A 21,049-nucleotide genomic window follows, 5' to 3' on the forward strand; every position below is an offset into this window, starting at 1 on the left:
CTTGGTTTATATGTTCAGCAAGGGAAACCCTCACAGTGTAGACTATCAGACTGATAACCCAGTTTATAACACTAAAAACTAAAACATCCGATAAAGACCTACAAATCAAAATGTTTAAGTGTGTGTGCAGGCCACAGAAGCTTTCCAATAATAATAATAATAATAATAATAATAAGGCATATGGTTCCAAGCTACCGCTGGCTCTACAGATTTTGGTCCAACTGCAGCCCCAACAAGACCCTCACGTTTGGTTTTATAAACATCAGATCACCGTCTGCCGCAGCTGCACTGAACAACGACTTGATTCTTGAACACGGACCTGGGTATGATTTGGTATGGTTTGGATATGGTTCACGTGAAACGTGGCTGAAACCAAACGCTTTCCCACCATTGAATGGAGCAGCCCCGCCTTGACCGTGGCATAACAATGCCCGTGATGCTCTAGACGTCAGAGCCCCCCCCCCCCCGATGGTGTGCTTGAGTTCTGAGTCTTGCCTGTTCATGTAGTCTGTCCCCTTCCAGGTTCCACGGCGGAGAGGAGACACACACTGAATTTGCTCGACATCCTCCCGGATCCTGATTTCATTATGTGGGTCGACTCTGCACACACGACATCTATTGCATTTCTGTCTGTCCCGGGAAAGCGGTACCTTCACTGTTACTCTTCCTTTCATTTTTTCCCCCCAGTCCTCCTCAGAGTCTAAGGACAGATTGTAAAGCCCCCTGAGGAAACTTTGTGATTTGTGATATTGGGCTGTATAAATAAAATTGACTTGGCTAGTCGCAGTAGTTGTATTGGTAAAAGCTGCCATGCGAAAGCAGTAAACCACGATACAGTTTCAGTACAGCTCAATCCACTGCACCGTTGTTGACAGTCAGGGCCGGACCAGGACAAAAATAAATAAATAAAATCGGCCCGGGCATTTTTGGCCCCCCACAGTTGTTCGAGCACCACCCACCGGTCAAACCATCCTTGCAGTCCCCTCAAATGTGCATGCTGGACTCCTCCCCCAAACCACTAGAAAGCTGAGTAGAAGGTGCTTGGGGCAGGTGCACCAGTGCAAGTGGACCAGCGTACTCACTCTTGACTGACTCCCTGGTGATCAGAGGTGGCTGTGGGGTACGGGATATCCACGATATCGAGGAAACTTTAAATCTTAAATCCACCGTACGATGTTTTTCCATTAAAATGCCAAAAGTAAAAAGTTGCATGGATTGTATCCTCACTACGTCAAAATGTGCAGGCAGTTACAGCAGAGATAGTAGAATCAGTAATCCATATCATGTCATAATAGTTACCACATACCTGAAAATAAACATAGGACAACTTGTGCGAGGCTAATACATAAGCAGGCATACATCTTGAGACGATGAGCTTTTCCAACACTTAACGTTAGCTAGTTAATGTTAGAATAGCCAGCCATAGTTGGGACAGCTCAGGGGCCAGTGGCCAGCCACGTGTCTTCCTTTCACCCCCCCCTCCGCCCCCCTCCTTTTGCCGCGTAATATTCAATTCAATTCAATTCAATTTTATTTATATAGCGCCAAATCACAACAAAGTCATCTCATGACACTTTACAAAATAGAGCAGGTCTAGACCGACTCTTTATAATGTTATTACAGAGACCCAACAGTTCCCACCATGAGCAAGCACTTTGGCGACAGTGGTAATAGCGGGTACTGCTGTCGCTCTAGACGTAAACGCAACCCAATCTGTGATTCTTTCACGTTTAGAGGCACCCGCGTCTCGATTCTTCATTTTATCAGCCCAACGTTTCTCCGCGACCTGCCGCGCGTCTGGATTATCATCAGTCCTTTTTGTGCAGATGTGCTGTTTAATGGGGGCTCTGAGCCCCCAAGGGGAAGGGGATTTAAAGATGCAACTGGGCCAGCCGAGTGTCGAATTAAAAAAAAAAACAAACAAACAAAAAACAACGGGTCGATTTTACCAGTTGATCACCAGTTGTGTTGGCCCAAAAGGCACGTCGGCCCGCCGGGAAAGCGCCCGGTCTGCCACATGGCCAGTCCAGCCCTGGTGGCAGTTAAGAGCGGAATATTGGCATCATTACTCTTAAACAAAGCCAATGTTCCCCTTGAGCCATGAACTTTCCATTCGAATCCCTCCCCTCTCACTGTCTGCCACCTCCCCCGCTCCCTTTCGCCCATACTTTTCAATCACTCAACACTTCCATCACTAACACCACGGCTGCAGAGTGTTTGTGTGTGTGTGTGTGTGTGTGTGAGTATATGCGTGTTTTCTTTACCTGTGTCACAGTGTGTGGTTTGCCTGGAGACATCTACATGGGCTGGCCATTTGGTAACACCTAGCGTGACGCTTTGAACAAAAACCTCCACTGAAGAAAGCACTGGTTGACGTAGCAATGTTTTCCTAGAATTTATTTAACAAAAAAAAAACCAAAAAACCAAACACTTAAATCTCACACGCTGCATTTTGTCAAACAATTAATACAAAAAGAAGCTAATAGTGAGTTGGCTAGTGCACTTTAAATGATAATACTGTCAAATACTCAGAGTGACATTCTAACGTTGAATACATTTTTTTGGGCAGGCACATTTTATTAGTCTGCAAGTAGCCTACTATTAGCATTAAAACAACAGAAACCGTAATTTGCTACTTAACGTTTTAAACAAGATCCTTCAAAAATACTTCATTGCTCAGCGAGTGAGACATTCAATCCCACAAAAAAAAACTTTTAAATATGGTTTAAATATTGCTACTGCGCTATCTTGCTGGTTTGCGTCTGCTGCTACAGTGAAATGTCACCGATTCACAGGATTCTTTTTTGGCTGAAAGTCGGTTCTTCCTACAGTGAGATTTACTATCTTGAACCACAACGTCCAGACAAAATGTCTCGCAACACTTTGTACTGTGCTAACAATCCCCTCCTTCACAGCTACTCATTTAAATGCTGTGGTCACATTTCCCCATGTCTGACAAGTACATTTACTTCCAGCCACAATACATTTAATTGCTGTATGTTAACGAAGAACCAACTTTTGGTCATTTGTCTTAAGTTAGCCGCCTATTTAATTACAGCATGACTTAACGACTGAACAATAGCAGGTATGCATCAATTCAGCAACAAAAGAAGATTTCACAGTCCCAAATATAAGGAAACTGTGGCCTGGCTACTATACTTGCAATATAGTTTACAATGTGCGCATGTGTAACTTTTAAAGAATTCGGTTAAAATAGGAGAAGAACCGGAATGGAAAGCTGTGAATTGGACTTGCAACACTGGTACGAACAAGTCACACAAAAAGTAAGAAATGTTTAGGATAGGAATACGTAAATGTTTCTTGCATGAGGCCCAGTGTCCCTTACAATGTATATAGGGGGATTGGGTCATGAAATACAGTTCACTGTGACCTCAAAGGCAAAGTCAGCACGGACTATCAGTGGGATATCTAGGGGCCAATGTGGCCAAAGTAGAGTACCCTACAAAATTTGACTCATCCATCTAAGACTTAAAATAAAATTGTACATTTTTTATTTTAAGTCCTTCATCTCTTTGTTGAGGCTGATTTAAAACCATCCAATAAATTCAGTAAGCCGAGGTCATACACATTTATATTCACTGTAGTTTGTGGTCCATCGTTCTACATAGTCCAAAGGTCCGCATCTCACGTTCTTACAGTTTGGCCAGTCTTCCAATTTATACGGTGGTCATTACTTTCAGTGAACCTGTGCGGAAGCGCAGGATCTTCTTCTTAAGGGCATGTGAGGCCTTAATCTTGACAAAAGCCTTGGGCTGCAGAGGTGCCCCAGGTGGGGCAGGAGGTGATGGAAGGGAAAGTTGAGGGGGCAGTTGTTGGGGCCAAACCAGACCACCACTCTCGTCTGAGTCACTGGACAAAGAGCTGGAATCTGGAGAGTCAGCCTCACTCATGCTGGACTCAGACTCACCCTGACCTGGGTGAGTGTAGTCCTCACTAGGCTGACATAGGGGCACTTGGTCCCTCTCTAACTGGTACTCCATGTGCTGATGATGGTGGTGCTGTGGGTAGGCATATGATGCATGTGTGGGGCGAGATTTGCGTGTGCGCCTTCCACAATGGTCTCTTTGGTTTGAAGCTGAGGAGCCTTGCATGGGTGCCTGCGTGGGTGGCTGGTCAGCCTCGTCTTGGCTGAGCTCCAGGGTGGACTGCCAGCGCCGATAGCTACCACCTCCTTGCTTGCTCTTGCTCCTGGATTGACTACTGCGGCTTCCCCTTCCACCGCTTCCAGATCCTCCACCATCCCTCTCTACTGTATTGTATTTGCGCTCTGGAACCCTTTGCAGACTGTTCTCTGACTGAGACCTATATGCCTTCTTCACCGGCTTCTTGCTGGCACCACTTCTGTCTTCATTTGAGCGACATTTCTTTGGTCCCCCTCGGGATCTGGAGGGTTGGATCTGAGATGCTGGGGTCTGTTGCTCTTGATGATGATGGCCTGTTTCTGGAGAATACGTGCTTCGGTTAGGTTTGGGCACCCCAGAACCCTTGTGAGGGTTGGAGTGGTGATGAGCATAAGCTCTGGAGGAGGCTCTGCAGGGCTGGGCAGGAATATACTCTGCGTTGACCAGCTGCTCATCAGGTGGAGGCGGTTGGTGAGGCTTTGACAGAGCTTGAGGGGAAGGGTAGTTGTGAAAATGTTGGGGTGAATCGGGCTCACTATTGCTGGAGTCTGGGTGGGCTTGCAGCACTCTGCAAGACGGATAGTCCAGGAAGGTTGAGCGAGAAGTGTTAATCATGGAGGCCTCCCTGGGCCTGTGATAAAGCCCTGGTTGATGCTGGGTACTTTCCTGGCGATGGTGGTGGTACGGGGGTGGGGCATCTTCAGTAAACCCTGTCCCGAGATACCGCTCTTGATCGAGGTTATGGCAAGCCTGTGGAGCAGTTCCCTCTGAACACTGGGACGGAGCAGAGATCTCTTGAACAGACACCTGCTTTGGGGAATGTTGCTCCTCCTTGTGGCATAAACTGCTCTGCCTCACCACGCTGACAGCTCGGGCCTCATGTGCCACGCTGGTGCGGGGCTTCGAGGGGCGCGTGGGTAGGGCTCGGCGTTGGATCAATCCAAATATATAAGTCTCTACCTTTTGGGCTTGTTGACAATCTTCCTGACTGGGGTCTACATCCCTCATCCCCCCAAAAGCGTCAGTAACCGCGGCCCGTCTCGTTGGGTCTAACAGCCATGTTTCTCCTGTCTCCGTGTCCTCTGTCCCCGCAGTGGCTGAGAAGGAACAAGGGGCCACAGGATGGTAACTTGATTCAGGAGATGTATTTTGCTTGGCCACAAAGACTTCTCCTGACAAACAGAGAAGACACAAGAAAGTGATCAGAATCATTCTCGCTGTTACCACGTCAGTAAAATTATTTTCCTTTTGTAAAGACAATCAAAACACAATCTAAAATGATGGAGGGAGAAGACAGAGAGGTCTAACCTTAAAATCTTATGACCAACAACAACAACACATTTGGAATGAACTGAGTGCATTATTTACTTGTGTATATAACCTGGACGAATTATGACTTTTGACATGAGTGAGTCATGATATTACTCTCATTTGAACCATGCCTTAACATTACTTGATGCACAATTGTTCACCCATAAAAACAAATGCTTCAGACTACTTGCTTACATGGGAAAGTGGGAAACTTTTAAAATCGCCAATTTTTAGCATTTAGAAATTGTACATCCATGATTAATATACAAGAACACTACGCGCTTTGCAGATTCTGAGTGACAAATCACCAGATATGTGTGAGCACCACGTGAGTGTTCTTCACATTATTCCCCCAAACTAGCTGCCCAGGAGCAATTTGTTTTCTTTCAAACAAACATTTCAAGCCATTTGAGGTCTTACTAGACATTAAGTGTAGTTATTTTGGCCATGTGTAACCTGCACCACAAGATTACTGCTTCCGTGGTGTGACAAACAGGACTGCTTGTCATTTGAAATCCCAAATTTGTGCCTCAGTTGCGTTATTAAACATCAAGTATGGGCTTAGATGTGATGAGACTTCAGTGATGGAGGATGCTTAGCCACCGAGGACATGTAATAGATTTGTCTGCTTGATGCCTGTTTGCCAGACACTAAACTGCATACTTAATGACCTCAGTGTCTATAGTGGGGAGACAGAATTATTGCACTTGATAATGACTGAGTCACATGGTACACTAAGTTTTGGGGCAACCAGAGTTGTTAATTCATCGAGGGAGGCATAATGGGGCTGTGGTTAGCACTGTCGCCTCACAGCAAGGGTTCAAATTCTGGGTTCTCTTGGTGCTCCGGTTTCCTATCACAATCCGAAGACATTCAGGTTTGAATTATTGGCAACTCTAAATAGCCCGTGGGTGTTGTCTGTCTCTACGCGTCAGCCCTATTGGTGACTGGCGACCTGTCCAGAGTGTACCCCACCTCTCGCCCCAATGTCAGCCGGGGTCGGCTCCAGCCCTCTCCACACCCTCTAAAGGATACGCTAATGGATGGATGGAGTCATTCAATAAGGCGATGGAAGAGATTTGTTTTGTATCTGAACACAAACTAAGCTATACACAAAACTGAGGTGAAACCACATGTCGTAAAATAAGCTTACATAGTAAAAATGCATTTTTAAGGTGGACATTTTCTGTTTGGGAGAAGCAGAGTTGGTGATTTTACCAGGATTGAGTCGGCCGTCCTTCGGATCAGTGGGGGAATCTGCTGATTTGACCTCAGAGTTCACCTTCAGCTCTGCCACCTGCTGCTCTAAGGACGCCTTTATACCCCAGGGCGTACACTGGAGACTGCTCTGGAATACACAGAGAGATACAGAGCGAGAGTCAAAAGATTGCACTTCGATGGGAATGTTCTGTTAAAAGCACGAGCAAAAATACCTACTACTGAAAATAGAAACACGTTGCTGAGGACCCTTCATTTTCCACATTCATTTCCAGTGTTCCATGCTTGAACACTTCACCGCACACTGTTCAGTGGTATAACACCATTAGCTTTATCTAAAAGTATGAAGAGCAACATTGTGCTGTACAAAGCCCAGTCTCATCTACCATCTTAACTTCCACGAAAGCAAGCAAAGCCAGCCCTTGTTCACAATTTAATTTTTGTGTCACATTTCATGCTAATGTCCCTTCCTATACAAAAGAGGTGGGCTAATTATAATTACACTACACTGTTGTGTGTTGGCATGCAGTCTACTCGTGGTGTATGCAAAATGTGATGGCGATTATGGCATTTATCATGGTTTAAAGGTCCCATATTGTAGAAAGTGAGCTTTCTTCATGTCTTTTTTTATTATAAAGCGGAAAGTGCTGTTTCTGTCGTGAACTAAAGTTGTTTACTTTCTTGAATGACAGATGGCTTCACTTGTTGCTGAAGTAATCGCTAACTGCTGCTAACTGTAGCTGCCATTAGAGAGCTAGCTCAGTTAGCCATACAGCTGGCAGTCCTATTTAGCTAGAAGACTCAGCCCGGGCCTGCAGATCTCCTCCTCCCAGCGGACCATAGCTCCTGTGCTAACTAGCTAACGGCAGTTACAGTTAGCAGCAGTTGGCGATTACTTTAAAGATGTCTGTCCATCAGGAATCTACAGAAATCACAGAGAGTTGAGGCAGAGCAGCTGGAGGACATCATTATTATATAAAAATTATAAAATATTTTATATATTATATAGGCCCTGCCAGGAGGGGGGACAGGACTTAAAGAGACAGGAGCTAAAACGGCTTGTTTCAGACAGAGGATTAACTGAGGGGCTGCATAAAGTGCCAATATAAGATAAATAAGGATATTTCTGTTTTAATTTTAACTGTGAATCATGCAAAGCTACTCTAATGGAGTTCCAGAAAAAAAAATAGAGAGCTGAAATGAGTAAAATATGGGCCCTTTAACAAGTGACTTTACCAGATTCTTTTAACTTTTAATACAAACCCTAATACTAAACTCACCCCAATTACCCTTCACAGTAACCTAGAGTAAAAGACAGCAGAATGTGGGGAGAATTTCTTTAACTTTATTGTCCTTATCCGTTCATTTCGATAAAGTTACGAGAACAGCCGCCCACCCTCACCTCAATAACCTGCTGTAATTAAGATACTCACGTGGGCGCACTTAAAATACACAATTCGTTTGGAGCGCATGCATCAACTCCATGCTCATCTCCCACAACGAGAGGTAGAGAGACTCGGAGAGCGACAACATTCACAGACAGCTATGACCACAAGCACTTATTATCACAACACTGGAACAATAACATGCCATTCTCCCATTCCCATCCCACACACACACACACACACACAAACACACACACACACACACACACACATGCTGAGTCTGAATCACCCAAATGGAAGCTAAAGTATGGAGCAAAGCCAGCTATGTAGCTTGAAGCTATCTAAACAACAGAACACAAAGACATAGAAGGGAGAAAGCCCTCTGGTTTATTGCCGTAATACAGTATATTTTATGTGAGCAGCTGTAAGCCATAAATGATGAGTGGAGTAATGCTGTACAACTACTACAGTTAAGCTGAATCCCTGTAGTGACACTGCACAAGATAAAACAAGATCACAAAGTAAAGATTACATACTCAGAGGGGAAAAACTCTCACGAAGACGCTGAAACATGCGTTCTATCTAGCCGTATGTATTTTTCCCACAGATGACACACACTTACAGGACAAGACATGAGAGGAACACCGGCCGCCATTAGTTGTGATCTGCTCGACAAGTATTCCTCACTTTCCACGGATTTTGGGTACAGCTGGCGTCTAACGTTGGGGAGAAACACTCGGGACTTTCGACTGAAATGCCGTACGGTAAGAAGATTCGAGGCCAAAGAAACCTCTGCACGTCTTGCTCCCATTAAGCCGGAGAAAATAGTTGGCCGTTTAGCATTTGACATTCTCGAGACAAGATTCTATAAATGTTATAAGGGACACAGACCACATAGTAGTGCACATTTCATAGGGTCTAAAACTTTTTACCTTGGGGTACACCACGACAAATACAGATTGCGTATATTCTATATGGTATGGACCGTCTGGACAGATGGGGGATTTTGGTGTTTATGTTCTGTCATTTTAATGAGCGAGTTCATCAACGGGCCAGCCTCCAAAGCACCTTCTGCATTCACTTAAGGCATTCAGCCCACACACAATAAATTGAATTGGAGAGCTTACATCAGTGGCTTATCTAACGGGTTACATCATCAGCATCTTCAAGAGCTGGAAAAAAAAAAAAGAAGGCGATTGCAATAGATATCAGAGAAACAACACCAGGAGGATTTTTTGGGAACATGTTCATTACACCTCCAAAATCATATTAATTTGAGCATAATTTCACCCACTTCTCATCAAGCAAGCAGCTTTAAGGTATAGCAAGCGAATAAATCTAATAAAGCTGTCTTTATTTTTTGCAGATTTCACTTGACGAAAAGTAACCGCAAACAGTAGAATTTCCACTGCATGCTTGATGCGTCGCAAGCCTCTTCAACACATACAGGCATAGCATTCAGTGCGTGTGTGTGTGTACATGCATGTGCATGCAAAATTAAGCTGGGCTTATGTCAGGCATGCACTATATAAAAGGGGCTGTGTCTGGGTTTAAGCAGCTACTTATGTGAGACCACACTGGCTCAATGGCTGCTTGTTTCCCTCGTGTTAGTGCACCCTCACACACACACACACACACACACACACACGTCTTTTCACAGACAGACACGCAATCACGCATGAATGCACACACTTGTGCATGCACACACATACACACCTTCGGCACCGTTGAAGCCTTGAGCTGCAAAGCCGACAGTCGGACATGCGGTGGTTCTACAGGGATCAATGTTTTAAGAAATGGCACGCCTGCGTCCCAGACAAGTAACGCCCTGTAGAGTTTAGTTGAGGAAGCAAAATCTGCGTGTAGAGTTTGCGATGTTTGCTTCTAGAATGTTTTAAGGTTATTCTGATAAATTGTCAAGAATAATATTCACTCTGGCTTAATGCTCCTGCAGCAATACGCAGCCTTGGCCTGAAATGAGCAACATCCTGAAAGACTTTGTGCATTCCTTATGTTGACATTGCGAACTAATAACAACTGAATAATAATGTGCATTCCAAAAAAACATGAGCTCTCTCCTTTCACAGGAATGCGTTTGTCAATAGTCGACACAGGCTGTTATTTATCGGGCACGTGAAGGTGTAATGGTTTTGCAAGAGTGGCTTTATTATTTTGCATGAAACCTGACTTTTTTTGTTTATATGGACAAACATAAAGGCGTGGCACAGAGATGTGCTCAACTGAGCTCTCCCAGAACTGAAATTTGAAATGTAAATCGAGACATACGCCCGATTTAAAACACGAGCACGTATAAATAGATAAACCGTGAGTGTGTGTTGGTGGGTGGCTAGGTGTTGGGGGGGGTGGCTAGGTGTCATTTCACACAGTGGCAGACAAAACAACGAGTACTGGAGAAATGTTTGGAAGCGATTGATGTCGCCACGGTGACAAAAGCTGACAGGATGGAGAGGCAAAGGTGGGGATGAAAAAGGGGAAACGCTTTCCACTCTCAAGGTCAGGGGATTAGAGAAAGAGAGGAAGAAAAGGGGGGAAAAAACGTATGAGAGAGACAGGAAACATGGATTGATGGGAGTCCAAGTTTCAAAAGAGTAAAAACAAACAAAGACAGATGGAAAACAAAGAGTCCCCATGCAGTCCCTTTAAGAGCTTTCAGTCTTTATTTCCTGCGATCAATAACTATAACCATTACCAGACCCTGTCTATCCGCCAGCTAACCACGCACACAGACGAGAGAGACACACACACACACACAGTCTGATTACATGCACACAAGTATTTGATTACTGGGAATGTGAAAGACTAAGTGAGTAGTTAAATTAGGGTCTTTAAATTGGTTCACGGGAGCCTGATTCCCCCCAATAACCCGAGATTATATGAGTTGTTTGTTGGTTTATGGTCTGACAAAAGGACGCGCGGTACTTAAAGCCTATGAGAAATAGATGTATAATGGTGAGATGGAAGGGACTCGGTTGGTGTTTTTCATGTTGTCCCCAAGCACCAACCTCTGGGTCTGAAAAGTGAAGCCCTTGCGGAAGGGCCTTGAACATGCATTCCTTCTAATGGCCAGCAGGGAGGCGACTCCACTGTTTGCAAAAAGAAGTCAGATTGGACAGAAGTCTATGAGAAAACGACCCAACTTCTCACTTGATGTATTACGTCGGTAAACGTTCTCGTTTCAAGTCTTTTTCCAATAAAGCGACACATTTTAAATTATGGCCCCATTCGGAGTAAAATGGACTATAAAGCAGGGTTTGCTTTAGGGCGGGACAACCTTGTGTTTGACATGTTGCTACCACGGTGACCTGTCAATCAGGATAGAGGCAGCTTGTGCATTTGCAAGCTAACTTTGTTTGTAGCGGCTTTGTGTGGCGTCGCCAGGAGCCAGGTGCGGTCAGGTTGCCGGTATGGGTAGGCACGCATAGTGTCCTCGGGTTCTCAGATGCCAAAGCTCCACCCTCTCGTCCAAATGTGGTCGCTTCTGGCTCCGAACAGAACAAGAAACCAAGAAAAACTGCATCAGACTCTCAGCTCTACTCCTGTCACACCCATTGCTGGCAAGGGGGCATTAAAATTTCTCAAGGAATTTTGAGGGTGCCTGAAGTGCCACAACGCCGACGCCTGCGGCAAGCCACCTTAAGGCCTGTGCAGAGCCAGGGACACCCACCAGACGTTTATTTCAAAAAGTTTTGCTTTCGGGTCGAAGACTGTAACTGCTATCCACTAAATCAAGATATCATCAGAGAGAAAAGACTCATGGGAGTCTAAGTGGAGCTTGCCCTGCACTTCCACGTCACGTGGAAGCTCACAGAACCAATAGTAGTCTGCATGAGTACATTTGAAGGACAAATTCAAATAAAACGTATGTAGATAAGATGTATGTAGAGAGAAAAGTGTGGGAGCAATCTGCGATGGTCTTAAAAAAGCAAAGAAACTGCGATCGCGTGAAACCAATGCGATGTATCAAAATGCCCATTTACCCAGATGGAATGGGCATGGGCGGAAAGTATGGCGCAGCAGTGTGGCCCCAAAGAGGGGTGGGCTTGAGCTCTCTTCTCAACGATTTCCCATCCCATTCATTCCTATGGAGAACGTTTGTGCATTCTCTCACGGTTTGCACGAAAAACGGTTCGGACAAAGCAATCCGATCCCCATCAATCCACGCAATTTGATGTACCTTTTGCCGACCACGGTACAGGACTAGCAGCGTCCCAAAAATCCACACAGAAGATGAAGAATAAGAATGGGCCAATAATGCTGTAAATGATAATGAAAAAACAATTGAAGTGATATCTAAACATAATTCTGCAACAGTCCAAAGTAATATAGTGGAATTTACCACATTTTATCATACAGCACAACACAATTTCCTTCATCATCTAAATGAAGTTTGATTGAGTACTCGACCTTGGATCTACTCTAGAGACCTGGGACCTTCACTTTCTTTACAAAATCTCCTGTTCATTCTGTGTTCTGGTACACCGCAAGCTTTTTCGCCGTGATATAAAGCAGGCCTGTGGATCGCCGTAGAGAGCTGTTCCCAAGGTTCTATGTACACCAAAACACAATACATAGGAACAAGCAGAAGTTATTTTGTTATTGTAACTCCCCATTCAGCTTTCGGTTAATTTACACCAACAATATTAAATAATGTCTGCAAAATGTTGACTTGGACATTTGCTAAGATTAAATGAAATATCATAAATGTAATACAATGCCACTTAACTAATCGTTTTTTGTTTTTTTTATCAAATCAATGCACATGGAAAGGCTGTAAGCTCATATTCAAAGTCACCATGGCATGTTTGGACTGCTGGCCAGCACAGCTTTGTTTAAACCAGATGTGAAGGCATCCGGGCCAAATATGGTTCCCTGCTCAACTGCGCGCGCTCCACATCAACCAATGCTCTTGCTGTCATGTCTTCAGACGACGAACAAGCGTGAAATTAAACATCCATGGGTCCGGCTCAGGTTTAACATCGAGGTTAAGGAGGCAGTTGGCAGCTGTTGGGACCTACGCAGTCCAATGCATTTGAACTGGAGCTACAGCAGCACTGTCAGAGGACCTTCGGAGGAATCCGATCGACTAGAGTGAGCAGACTTCAGGCTGCGGATGGCCTGGTGTCTACTGCAAGCTGCCAGCTGTTAAGCTCAGGACCAACACTGCCCAGGATCCAGTCAGTGACTGTGTTTTCCAGCCGACTGCTGTGAGTTTACCCAAGCCAGATGGAGCTGTTTAAGGGATGGCTCCTATCCACTGAAATGAGTTGATCCCTTCTTAGACAAAATATATATTGATTACCACAGGAAATCTCCTTCAGTGTCCCGGATGGATCATGGTCATTTGCTTTCCCTTGATTAAAACCAGACAGTGAATACATACCAGAGCATACTGCCAGATGTATTGACTATTGCCTATACTGTATTTGTATTTGTGTTTGTGTTACTTTGTCACTGTTGCTGGATTTACTTCTGATACTTTCTGGTGGCTCTTGAGAGATGCTTGTTGTTGCTTACTGTTTACTTGAAGAAGTTGTTTTACATAGTTACCACCATCCGTCAGTTTTGGGGGTAAACCCAATAAAGAATGTCTCTGAGCAATGCCCGAGGGATCTGCTTAACCCCTGCGCACCATTTCCAGGGGTCAAGCAGAACTCTCAGTGTCATCGAGAGTTCTCAGCGCTATTGAGAGTTCTGCTTAACCCCTGGAAATGGTGTGCAATGACCCATTTCTCAAGCAGCCCGTTTCAGTTTAAATGATCTGTTAAAAGTTAAAAGTTCTCTTTTAGGTGTTGTAGCTTTGAGAAGAGGAGTAAATTACTCCCCAGACCGTCATTGCATTTATCAAAGCGATATCTCCATTTTGGTGGTGGCGATTTCGCCCCGGCTGCCTCTCGACACGGCTGAATCCGCACAGCTGTGGTGTGTTTTTGTTTTGGAGACCTCACAAGTCACCAGTCCCATCTCTCCAACCCAACCAGGAGCTTAAACGGCAGCTACGGAGCGTGCCACGTTTCGCACCTCGCAAACGTGAGCAAAAATACATCCATTGCAGTTGAGAATGCTTGTTTGGCAGTCCGTGACAGGTTGGCCACACAGCTGCAAAAGTCTCCACTTGAGACTTACAGTGTGTTGGGTGACAGCACAAACAAACACACACACACACACGCTGTAAACGCATACACCACCGTACCACATGCACACACGCACTCAGCCCAGGAAAGCCACAGTGTTCCGACCGCTGGCCACTGGAGCAGTTGGTGGACTGGTGCCCTGCTCAAGGGCAATTCGACAGCAGCTGTTGAGGAAGGGGAGAGTGTTTCTGCTCACTTTCCTCATCATGTTTTGTCAGCCGCTTTGCCGTTTAAAGAGGCAACTGTACACTCCTTCCTCCATCACCAGATCTTAGCTGATGCGCTTATTCGGATCAAGCGTAAACTTCTAGATCATCAATATCACTCTAATACTCTTTATCCAAAGCCGTCAATGATCTCACAATGATTATCATTGTTCTTATTTGACTGTGCACACACACACCACACGTTTTGAGTCAGCATTTCAACGTGCCTCTCATTAGTCCCTTGATGCACGGGGGGGGCACAGTGAAGGTTGTGCTGCTTCCCCAGCTGCTGCTGGCTGTCACATGTCTGTCAGCAGCTCCTGCTGAGGAATAAATACACATACGCTCTCTCTCTCTCTCTCACACACACACACAAACATGCATTATTTTTTCTCTGCCCGGCACTGTTTCTCTTTTTTCTCTTTGTCCCTTCACCTCTTTTTCCATCGCGTCCACACACACACACATACACACAGGCTCAGAAGAACTAGCACTGAATAAAGAATATCTAACACCTTTAGAAGTTAAACGTTTCAACTGGTCTGAAAGGTGCTGAATGGTGTGTTACGTGAACCCTCAGACGAGCATTAGGAAGCACATGCCAGCAACGTCAACAAGGGGACAAAATGATCCAGCAGTGCATCAGTATAATTCATGTACCGTACATACAAACACAGAGTGTGTGCCCACATACTCGAAATGAATGTGCTCCAAAAATGATGGGAAGGGAAAGGTCTTTGACTTGGGCAGATTTTGACTGAAATAAAGTAGGCAGAGCAAATCAAGGAAGCAGCTCTCTGAAAGAGGAAATTATACTATATGGTGCTTTATTGTAATTGAGAAACAAATGTTGAACAGGAGGGGGAAAAGAGATTCACTACCAGAAAGTCAAGACAAATCAATATGATTTTTATAGCCCAATATCACAAATCACAATTTGCCTCACAGGGCTTTACAATTGGGCACAACATACAACACCCTCTGTCCTTAGACCAGCAGTTCGAATGAGAAAAAACTCTTTTAACAGGGTAAACAAAATGGAAGAAACCTGAGGAAGAGCAACAGAGGCCGTCAGAGGCCCAGCAAGACTGCAAAGCAGCACCTGAAACACAACACTGGGCACCGCAGTTCACGCATCCCTCAACTTGTCTCAAGCAGCGTCTGACTATAGACATGAAATGATGAGGTCATGACTGAGAATTTGAAGCTGGCCTTGGAGTGCCTCGGAAACCACCGAGAAGTCTCCGAGGGAGCATAACACCCTGATGACTAGTCAGATCCTGATCCAGACTGTCTGACTGTAGCCACTTAATAACTTTTATTACCAGAAGTAGAAAAGTCTTGGCAGCGTCAAGTTTTCAAAAAGTCTGAATGATTTTATCAGGGTGGAGTTACTTTCTGGAAGTCACTGCGCCGGCACGGCTGCTGGTCACCAAGAAATGGTTCCAGCGCATTACCTCCTCTAGAACCACTATTTGGCGCTTTTTACATTTCTGCCTGTGTGTGGATTAAATAAACAAGATACAACGTGTTAATCAGTGAGCTTTTGAGGTGTTGGTAGCTGTATGTTTTCTTTGGACGGAGCCAGGCCGGCTGTTTCCCCCTGCCTCCAGTCGTTATGCTAAGCTAATCATCTCCTGGCACTAGCCCCATACATATCAAATGATTCCTTTAAAGCAATATTTTTGTAGGTTTACAAATGACATTCGTGAACCTCAACATCACAGTTGGTAGCCACCATTATGGAAAAAAATACAGTAGTATATTATACAGTAGTTGTACACACAAAAGATAAGTAGTTTGGCAACAACTGTTCACTATCTGGAAATGTTCACTGTAGCCTGGAGCAAATCGTTCCAATCCTCAACGGATGATCAAAATAAACAAAAAATTGTTTGATTTACTGTAGCTATTTTTCTAAAATGTGGATGAGCACCACTTGCTTGATTAAACCTGTGTCAGGCCAGACTTTAATGTCACAAATACACTAGGGGTGGGAATCACCAGAGGCCCCACGATATGATATTATCACGATATGATATTATCGCGATACAATATTATCACGATACGATATTATCACGATATGATATCACGATACAATATTATCACGATACGATATCACAATGCAATATTTTCGTGATACAATATTATCACGATATGATATTATCACGATACGATATGATGATATTGTGATTTATTACCTATTTTCAACCGCCAATGAATCCCAAAGGAAAACCTTGCCAACACCAGTTTTATCCAATCAGATAACGTTTTCTGTCTGTTCATCTCACTTCAAACATTTTTATTGCCGCAAGATGGGATTGTCCAGCAGACAGGCTGCCCAACGCTGTCATAAATACCTGTCATGAATGTTGCCCCTGACAAACTGAACTGAATGCACACGTGTGGACTACTGTACCATCACAGGTTTGAACAACGCAACTTGTACTTCAGGTTATGCAGCCCCTCCAGCAACTTTGTATTTGCACCATTGCTCATATATAATATCGATACAATATCGCCATGCAAAATATCATGATACTATGCTGTATCAATTTCCCCCTCCATAACTAAGATTCACCCATTTGGGCTGCAATAGCTCGGCAAAACAGCAAACAAGTGTAATTCCCAAAATGCTGAACTTTTCATTAAATCTAAAAAGTACTGCCTTCAGTATTAACAAAATGATGTCTATGTCGTGATATTTATCTATAAAGCTCCTAAACTTCCAAACTACGTCACGTCTCTCCCCTTCAGTTATGACTTAACTTAATGAACTGCTGGAATATTTAATCACCTATGGAGATCGTAAAGCTTCATTTCAGAGGTCTTTTATGACTGGCCTGTTACTTGTGTGATGCGGGTCTGGCAGTATTTAAGGACTGACTGTGAATGTTTGTCTGCATTCTCAAGTCTTGCTTGGAAATCTTGATCTCAGTGGCCCTACCTGATTGAACAAAGGCGAAGATGCAGCATGAACTCGATGCCTGAAATGGTGAAAAGGACCCGAGAGGCTAAAAAGGTCAATTTAAAGCAAATAAGTGTCTGAGGGCTTTCGTCATAAATCATTCTCGCCAAACAAAGATTCGGTTGATGATGATTAGTGGCCAATCGCGTGGTTCCGTTGTTTTGTGCTCATGCCTTTTAGGTTTGTTTGTCAGCTTTTCAGAATTTATGTCCGTGAAATATGCTGCAATTGAGGTCTTTGTTAGATTAGTTGTTCCTTTAAACACGGGTGCGTGTCCTCAAAGTCTTCACAGAGGGAATTCCTGCCATTTCAAGTGTCCATCGGCCCACTGTTAAGAACCCTGCAGCCGCACAGACGGACCTAATGCCACTGAATTAGATCCGTTGTGTCATGGTTTTACAAATCAAACAATGGTCTTTATGGGGGGGGGGGGGTAAAGCGGGGGTCAACAACATCACAGCACTTGAATCTTGGCGTTATGTCAGTGCCTTCTCTAGCTTACTGGACTTTATAGTTGAAAAGCCATAAGATGATCCAGGCTCCTCGTTTTTACCTACAGCAAGCTCGTGTATCGCTGGTTTCTATATTTTGGAGGTCTTTAAGTGTCTACTGGCCCATTCGCTTTGATGTCTTCAACTGCACATTCAGCCCCACGGTGGAACTGCATGCTGATGCTGTGTCGCAATTTCGCCAACAATTGAATGCTACATGTTTGGCGCCCCCCCCCAGAGAATACAAAGTGTGGTGGCCCGAGGCCTGGCTTACCTATGTTCCAAAGCGTCATCTGCTGAGGACATTAAGGAGATGGAAAACAGGCCCTGTTATATGCGGTGCAGCTAGCCATTAAATAGGTCACTTTTTGCCCCCCCCCCATACCAAACATAGAAAATCAGTTCATCTGCTGATGTCGACTTTTGGAATCTACTTCAAAGAGACCCCCCCCCCCCCCAAAAAAAAAGAGTGAGGCAGTATTCAAGTGATCATTTATCCAAAACTCAAGGGATAGAGATGTCTGGATAACCCATTGTCTTGGATAAAGTAATGAAGCCCCCCCCCCCCCCCCCACACACACACACACAATTTGCCCTTAAATGGTAATGTGTAGGGTTCCCTCCTTATCAGTGACAGGCTCAGGGGACTTTCTTTGCTTTTAATTTCCACATAGGTTATGCAAGAACATCCCTAACAATCAGCGTATAAAGTCATTGTACAGAAATTATCCAGAACCGCTAGCACCCTCACCCCCCCACGGTCTGCGTCTGTCTACAGTCACATCTGACAACAAAAACCCTTCTGATAAGACCGAGCCTGATAAAGTAAGGGGCCTGTTATCAAACCAGGATCACATTGGGGCCCTTCATATGCAAAGTTGTCGAAACTGATCCCAGAGCGCACGCCGCTGCACTTTGGTCAACTTTGCACGGCGCTTTACACCAGTAGCAGAACCCCCCCCACCCAACCCGCATTCTATACAAAGGAACCATTACTAGACAAACAGAACTTACAGTTTGGAGGCTGTAGTCATCCGACGCGCTGCCGTTTGGTACGTCCAGGGCGCAACGTGCCGACCGCAGGGCTCCCCAGGGCTGACGCCCGGGGGCCGGAGAGTCCCCGAGGCAGAGGGCGCTCAGCACTCGGCTTTCCTGCCGCTGCTTGAGCAGCTCCAGCTCGCACAAGCCGGCCAGGCTGGCCTCCAGCCGCTCCTTATTCCGACTGCGCTCCGCTTTCATGGGCAGGGAGAACGCCGGGAACATGACTCCAAAGGAGCCCGGCAGCTCTCGCAAAGACATCGCTGCACTCCCGTTTTCCTCGTCACTCTTCCCGACAAAGGGAGGCCAAACGGGTCCCCTCGCACGCTTGACTGGCCCTTCTTGCTCTCCGGATACCCACAGCGGAGCGGCGTCGGCCGTAGGCTTCAGCTGCTGATCTCGCCGCCGTCGGACTCGGAGCCATTCCCCTCCTCTAAACCTGCGCTCCGCTGCGCAGTCTTACTTGGACAGCTGTTGGCGGAGCCTGTGAAGGCACGCAGGCCTTTTGTTGGCCCTGCCAAACACCCTCAATCCACTGAGGCCACCAAAAATAATAAATAAATAAAAAATAATAATAATTCATAACCCCCCCCTCCCTCCCCCCCATGATGTCACAAAAGAGTGATAGAAGACATAATACCAACTATGGGGGCGCAGAGTGGTGTGTTTGTGGTGGTCATTAGTGAGATTTTAACAGTCTTCACTGTGATCAATCAGTAAAAGTATTGAAGCATAATAAATATATTTTTTGGATAAGATGTTGTCAGCAGTGTGTTATTTTGGCCATTATAGCCACACGTGGAAACATTTAGAGGCCCATGCGCCTACTGTACTGAACCACAGGATATATGTGATGGGGTACTGTACATGCAGGACATACCGGATCCTGTACCTACACAGCCCATTTACTCGTGGCAGATGGTCGACTTATCTGTACCATCGCTGACAAGGAATTGGTGCAATGAACGACGAAGTGCTGCCCTTCCCCAAGGTTTTGGGGAAAAGTCTCTCTCCAGCAGGCTGTGTAGATTTACAGCTAAGCAACCCCACCCAGTGGTTATGAGTGGGAACGGTATCAATTCCTACTGGAATAAGTTTACTGTTCCAAGTAAAATGTCTAAATACAAAAAGTTCTACCCAAGAAGTGTGGGTAACATCCATTTGAAACATTTCTCTCGGTCCTGTTGAAAACACTCGAAAGCATATTTGGTGCAACTGCCTTCAGATAATTTGATATCCAAAAATAATCCTATAAATTACTGAGCTTTATCATTGCACAGTGTCTATTCTACCTCTACATCGCTGCATGTGGCGACATAATATATGTGAAATGCATTTGTAGGTGCACTCCGTGTGGTGCAAGAGTGCACGAGTAATGCAGACTCACAGTTGCTGGGGAGGGGGTAGGGGGGTGACAACTTGTAGCATTAGAACAAAGCAAGAAAAGGAAAATGTTCTTGGGTTGAACTCGACCAGCCCACTGAGCCAGACCCTAATCCACGAATGACACAAATTCACACATATTTCATACATTTGATGGGCTTTTATTCATTCCCCTGTTTCATTATACCCCCCCCCCCCCCCCCCCCCCCCATAACCCCCTTTTTTTCTTTACTTATAATCGGCGCTACGGGTATACACAACAATATACATTACATGATCATATCTGTACAAACACTTGAAAGTCTGTTTTGCGCATGTAAGTAGTTTACCAGGTCGGGTATTGTAAGCACGCACAGAAAAAATATATACATACTGCAAGTGTGTGTACTAATTCTTGAGAGCTGAAGCTTCGGGTACATTTTTGGGGGGGGACCAAACACAGATTTGTCACTTCACACAGCCATAAAGGCCACGCTGTGACTGGCCGACACTTGGTGGTTGAACTTCGAGACTGCACTGAACTGAACTTCAAAGATCGACTTTTTCATGGGGTTAAAATAAAGCCTCTCTCACACATGCGTGAAGTTCGGCATGTCGGAGAGAACTGATCTCCCATCGACCCATTTGCTGGTCTTGACTTGTGCGTCTGCCAGTCTCGCATTTTTAGCGATAGCGGATTTCGGAAAGGTCCCACGTCTCGGAACCCACCCCGTCATTGGATGAACGACTGGGTTGGGATTGGCCAGAGCGGATGG

At 45.1% G+C, this 21,049-nt stretch overlaps 1 protein-coding gene across 1 annotated transcript; it reads right to left on the reverse strand.

Annotated features, from left to right (window-relative positions):
* Positions 1-3,668: 3,668 nt before the first annotated feature.
* On the reverse strand, positions 3,669-19,172 carry LOC139295847 (dapper homolog 3-like). Its single transcript, XM_070918113.1, has 3 exons — positions 18,888-19,172; positions 6,672-6,801; positions 3,669-5,314 (listed from the first exon to the last, which is right to left on the reverse strand). The coding sequence occupies exons 1-3, from the start codon at positions 19,170-19,172 to the stop codon at positions 3,678-3,680; spliced, it is 2,052 nt and encodes a 683-aa protein (XP_070774214.1). The 3' UTR covers positions 3,669-3,677.
* Between the last annotated feature and the right edge of the window lie 1,877 nt (positions 19,173-21,049).

This window comes from Enoplosus armatus, chromosome 13 (assembly GCF_043641665.1).
Source record: "Enoplosus armatus isolate fEnoArm2 chromosome 13, fEnoArm2.hap1, whole genome shotgun sequence".
In the NCBI taxonomy this organism is placed as follows: Eukaryota; Metazoa; Chordata; class Actinopteri; order Centrarchiformes; family Enoplosidae; genus Enoplosus; species Enoplosus armatus.